Below are 6,483 nucleotides of genomic sequence, written 5' to 3' on the forward strand. Positions count from 1 at the left end.
TTCTTTCCTTGCAACTCTTCTTTGTTTTGCAAGATTCGTAATGTCACGTTCAGACTATTGGAATAAATAGAAGAAAAAGTACTTGACTCTTTTCCTTCATTCTTTCACAGTTATTTCTCTGTTTGTATTGTTTTCCTTATCATTGACGAATGGGGACGGTATTTGCAATCGGTTTCCGAAAAGTCTGAATTAGCGATTGAATCATTTGATATTGCATGTCAGCTATGCATGAAGAAATCGAGTGCAAGATACTGAAAAGGGGGCGGACTTTTGCGTGTGTTTAATTTTCTTTTTAATCAGTTTCATGAAATTTACATTTCTTATCAGCTTGATTAGTGACGAAGTACAGTCACGCGTATTGATTACTAACCCCCCATCCCCCACACCCTACCCTACCTCCAGCCTCCAACTCCTCTTTCAACGCTTTCAACGACTGAAATTCGGATAGTATTTCAGATGAATTAATAGCCTATAAAAATGCATCCAGTGTGGTGCTCTACACGATCTTGGTCCGATTCCCCCCCCCCCTCCCCTATGTACAGAACAGAGCTCTAGGGGGGGGGGGGCAGACAGGGATAACCCCAGAACAGGAATGGATATAGTGAATGCACATGTTTCGATGCTAGCATTAAGCACTAATGTCCATGACTATTCAGATTCAAATAACATGGATTGAATGTGCGCATGTGTAAAAAGTAATTTCGCTACATTAGCATAAGGGTCGCGTATAATCAGTGGTTAAATTCACAAGTGTATTCAGCCAAATCACATTTGTATTCAACCAAGCTCTGTCATACAGATCTTACGTCGAAACTTCACACACATACGCACACACACATATGCACACACGCACACGCACACACACACACACACACACACACATACACACACACACACACACACACACACACACATACACATATATATATATATATATATATATATATATATATATATATATATATATATATACATATGTTTATATATACATATATGTACATACATGGCACATATCTATATCTACTCTCTCTACATACTCTACTACTCTCTACTAAATACTCTTATATAAATACCTGTATATATATATATATATATATATATATATATATATATATATATATATATATATTATATATGTATTGTATATATATATATATATATATATATATATATTATATATATATATATATACATTTGTATGTATATCTGTCTTCCTTTCTCAAAGCTCAAATCAGCTTAGCGATTTCCAGCGAGAAGCGAAGGCCGGTCGCAATTTCATCGACGCCAAAGTGCAATCCTCACCGAACTCAGCTGCCACCAAGTCTTAGGACGGGACTGTATCTGTTGGTTGGGAGGAACTTTAGTGCGTGTATGTGTGCATGCCTATATAATGTGTGTGTGTGTGTACATGCCTATATAATGTGTGTATGTGTGTGTATATATAACTATATATACATACATATATATGTATATATATGTATATATATATATATATATATATATTTATATATATATACACCCATACATATATATACATACATATATCAACCGATCCCCCACAGCACAAGCGGCCATTCCCTGGGTCAGAATGTCCGCCCAAGAACCCTAAGCGGCGTCGGGTTCCTCCTCTGGTTCCGAGTGAGTGACCAAACCGACACGAGGCGTATATAAGAGGCGCTGACAAGGAGTCCTGCACAGTCGACGCCGAGTCAGCAACAATCATGTACAATAGAGCGGTTCTGTGCCTTTGCCTGGGTGAGTTTCGGCGGGTATGATGATGATGAGGACGATGGTGGTGGTTGTGGTGAAAAGATGAGTGTGGTGAGATTCATGATGATGAGGATGATTTCCATTTATGATGATTTTGATTATAGTGATATCTATGATGATGATGATAAGATTTGTGATGAGTTGCTGATGGTAATAATCTTTGCGATAATGATCTTTGGATAATGATGCTTGTGAGTCATGGTCTTCATGACAATAGGTTACAATGCAATTACAATGACAATTCATGATATTTTCTTCTTTTGAGTCAACTGTCTCTTTGTTAAGATATTTGGAAATAAGGTTAATAGCCCCTTTGTCTATGGTTTGCCTTTTGTTCATCACAGGTGTGGCCTTGTCCAGTGCAACTTTGGATCGCGTAAGTTAATAGTTCTTCTTTTTTGTAGTTTCCGCTCACTATCTCATCTCTCTTTCTCGTTCTCGCTTTCTATCTCTCTATCTATCTATCTCTCTTTCTTTTGTTTTCTCTTTCTTGCTCACTTTCACTCATTCCAGTCTCTTGTTTCATTTATTTGGCAGAATATTAATAATTGCTGAATTACAGTTTTATATTCCATATCTCCAGATGATAGAGTGAATCATATAACTTTGTTGAAACAGAGCAAGCGAGGCTTCGCCAGCGGAGGGGGCTACGGTGGCAGCGTCGGCGGAGGAAGCCATGGCGGCGGCTACAGCGGGGGCGGCGGAGGCGGCAATGGAGGCTACCTGATCGTGGGCGCCGGCGGCGGAGGCGGCCATCACGGCCCAAGTTCCTCCAGCATCGCCAATCAGGCTGCCGCTCAGGCCACTGCCGCAGCCGCAGGTCTCAAGGGCGTCTCTCAGGCCGCTGCTTCCGCCGCTGCGTCTCAGGCTGCAGCCACAGCCTCCGCCGCGGCTCAGTCTGCCTCCGCTGCAGCCGCTCAGGGACAGGCTCAGGCTGCACAGATCACGCAGGCCGCGCAAGGAGCGCAGGCTGCCGCCTACGCCGAGTCTTCGTTGTCCAGCCAGGCGAGCAGCGCCGCCCAGTCTGCCGAGAACACCTTCAACACAGCTGTGGCTTTGGCCAGTGCCTTGGGACACGCCCAGGCAGAGGCTAAGGCTGTGGCAGCGCAGACTCTGCAGGCTCTGCAGGCAGCCCAGGCTGTGCAGTCGGCCCAGGCTGCCATGGCGTGGCAGGCTCAGCAGGCGGCCAACTCCCTCAACCAGCAGCAGTCGCTGGCCCTGAGTGACCTGCAGTCAGCGCAGGCAGCAGCAGCCCAGGCGCAGGCAGCAGCCTCCAAGGCTCTGGCCAAGGCCAAGGGCGGCGCCTCTGGCTACGGAGGCCAGAGCAGCGGCGGCTACGGCCACTGAGGGACTTCGATGGCCGGGGAAAGGCATGGCACTGAGTGCTTGCAACACGACTTGACGTAATTCTTATATATGTATTTATTCTTTTCGAAAGCAGAAATAAAATCGCAATTTTAATAAGAGCCTTGATTTACTAAATGCTTCATTCTAAATTTAGCACCAGCAAATAAGCAAATAAACAAAAAAATAGAGATATGAATAAGTAAATACAGTATATAATGAAATGATGAATCCATAGACAAAGGAATGGGTGATTCAACAAATCTATTAAAACCTAATGTATGCATGGGTTTATACATAAACGCGTAAATATTTATTGATATATGCATAATTTATGTGTTTAAATCTATACACAAACACACACATTATATATATATATATATATATATATATATATATATATATATATATATATATATATATATATATATATATACTGTATATATATATATATATATATATTATATATATATATATATATATATATATATATATATATATATATATATACTGTATATATATATATATCATATATAAACATATGTATATGTATATGTAGATTTACTATACATGCATATATGTGTATATATACATGTATATATAGATATGTGTGTATATATATACATATATATATATATATATATATATATATATATATATATATATATATATATATTGTGTGTGTGTGCGCGTGTGTATGTATGTATGTATATATATTTATTTATGTATATTTGACCATAATACAGTATTTAAATTGAACTGATATGTAACAAGTATCCAACAGAGCGTTCGTGGAAGGCGCACACTTGCTTATTGTTAAGCGCAGACGCGTCATACAAGAACGCCCATGACGGCGTTCAAGAGAATCGAATTAGGAGCGGAAAGAAGCTTTCGTTGAAAGCAGTGTGGAGCGTTCAGATAAAGAGTTTTAAACGAAACTGAGGTGCATGTCTGATAGGAGCGAGAGCATGACGGTGGATTTTTTTTTTTTTTTTTCTTTTTTTAAGGGAAAGGGAAATGGAAACTTCTAAATTCTTTTGAAATACTAACAATTGAATGATATCATATAATGAGTTTAACTAGAAAGTTTGCATAAACCCATCACTACTGACTACTGACTATACATCAGTCAGCATCTATTAGTGTTTTATCAATTGCTTATTCACTGTATTATTACATTTTATGTGTGTATTTTTATTAGTTTATTATCTAATACCAGTCAATTTACTTATGCAACCAAGGTTTTTAAAAATTCCTACACAACAGCGGCCTTTCCACCCTCCCTTATAGAAACAATACAGGGAAATTCCGGGAATATATATCTGGATCGAGTCAAAGAGAAAGGTAGCGAAATAATGAGAGGTTTCGGAGGAGGAAAGCTGTAGGAGTTCCTTGCATCTCACTTCGAACTTTTGAGTCCGATGAAGGGAAGAAATATTCCATCGACAGCCCCCCCCCCTAACAACTGCCCCCCCCCTCCCCCGCTCCTAATTGCCTCACCCTACTGACAACTACCCCCTCCCTGCCACCCCGCCGCCTCCCCCTCTCTCCCCATCCTCCCAAAGATTAAAAAAAACGAAAATACAGATACAACTATGGAGGGGAAGATCGGTTTTAAGACATGACGACAAAAGGAAGGCGATTGGTGAAGGAGAGTGAAGGGAGAGGAGAGAGAAAGGAATGAACAAAGGCTGAAAGGGAAGACGGAAAATGGGGGGGGGGGTGCGCAGGTTGAACAGAAGGTGAGCTTAAAGAAGTAAGGGTTATGGAAAGAGGAATAAAATAAGATAATACGAGCAGAAGAAAAGGAGCTACCACCTTTCAAAAAGGTCATATAAATGCCATAAAAAGATAAGTAGAAAGGATAACTAAATAAAAGAAGAAGGATAAGTAGAAGTCAAATAGAATGAAGCAAACGTAGTGATGATGGTGAGAGAAAGCGAGAGATATGTAACGCAAGCTCTGAATTTATATAAAAACAAAAATAGATAGACATATGGAGAGAGAAGATTCCATTCAAAATCTTTAGAAGAAAGGTTTCACACACACGAGTACACAATTTCGAAATCCTGGATTATACCCAAAGAAGAAATCCAGGGATATTTCAAGACTTCAAAGCTTTAGCTGGCTAAGAGTAAGTTTTTTAAAAAGCATTTGTGAGCAGAAGCTCTACTGAGTCATAGTATTCCTTTTAGAATAGATGTTGTTACAGAGTTAATGACCTGGATGATAGCAACCTATAAAAAGTGGCGCTTTAAGAGTACATGTACAATGTGATATTCATGTTGAAGATTTTTCAACAACTATTTCGGGAAACTTGATTCGTCAGAGTCCCTTTAAACTTTACCTGATTTATATGAAGAACAAAATCATACCTACTTTGAGTTTAGGAGGAAAATATTATATATAACTGATGCATCCAGAGGGAAAGATAAGGAAAATGGTTTATTCAATCATTTTCTGCAATTCATCTGAAAAACAACAATAACAATAAGAGTTTAAAAGTAAAACTCTCATAACAGGACAAGATACACACCGCCCTTTCTCATCAAGCAAAGACTCGTGAAGATGTTGAAGATTGTTAAGGAAAGGATCATATATCATATCGTGTTATTGTTAAGGATTCGAGACAGGTTTATGCAAGTTATGCATGTAGATTCTTCAATTGAAACAATATATAAACACATACACACGCACACACACACACACACACACACACACACACACACACACACACACACACACATATATATATATATATATATATATATATATATATATATATATATATATATATATATGATTCATATAACACAAACACAGTAACGTACACAACACAGATATAATAAAACACAAGAAGGAAAACCTCGCGACGTTTCGGACTTTTAATGAAAGTTCCTCATCAGGCGTAAGCAAATTAACTGATTTGCTTACATATATTTCTATTTCTATCTCTCTCTATATATATATGTACATACATATATTTCTATATTCATATTGATTTTTTTTTCTCTCTATCTATGTATATATAGATAGACAGATAGGTAGATAGATATAGATATAAGGAATAGAAATCATGAATAATGTACACACATACATATCCATATACAAACATACACACACACACACACACACACATATATATATATATATATATATATATATATATATATATATATATATATATATAGAGAGAGAGAGAGAGAGAGAGAGAGAGAGAGAGAGAGAGAGAGAGAGAGAAAGAGATAGATAGATAGATACATATATATAGACATATATGTATATATTTCATATATATATATGTGTGTATGTATATACATATATATGTATGTATATATATATATACATATATATATATGTGTGTATGTA

The 6,483-nt window shown here is 37.8% G+C and overlaps 1 protein-coding gene across 2 annotated transcripts in view; it reads left to right on the forward strand.

The window, feature by feature from the left end:
* The first annotated feature begins 1,661 nt into the window (after positions 1–1,661).
* LOC122259234 (uncharacterized) overlaps positions 1,662–6,483 on the forward strand; it is a 6,581-nt gene continuing 1,759 nt past the window's right edge. Inside the window, exons 1-3 of one of the 2 annotated variants that reach the window (XM_086545992.1) lie at positions 1,662–1,755; positions 2,115–2,146; positions 2,389–3,231. In XM_086545992.1, the coding sequence (XP_086402118.1) occupies positions 1,722–1,755; positions 2,115–2,146; positions 2,389–3,117 (795 nt within the window). In that variant the 5' untranslated portion in view covers positions 1,662–1,721 and the 3' untranslated portion in view covers positions 3,118–3,231. Of the gene's footprint in view, positions 1,756–2,114; positions 2,147–2,388; positions 3,232–6,483 lie in introns of those variants that run through there. The other variant, XM_086545993.1, reaches the window with a different exon arrangement.

Source organism: Penaeus japonicus, unplaced genomic scaffold (assembly GCF_977035675.1).
Source record: "Penaeus japonicus unplaced genomic scaffold, GWHDUDI00000001_assembly GWHDUDI00000017, whole genome shotgun sequence".
Classification (NCBI taxonomy): domain Eukaryota; kingdom Metazoa; phylum Arthropoda; class Malacostraca; order Decapoda; family Penaeidae; genus Penaeus; species Penaeus japonicus.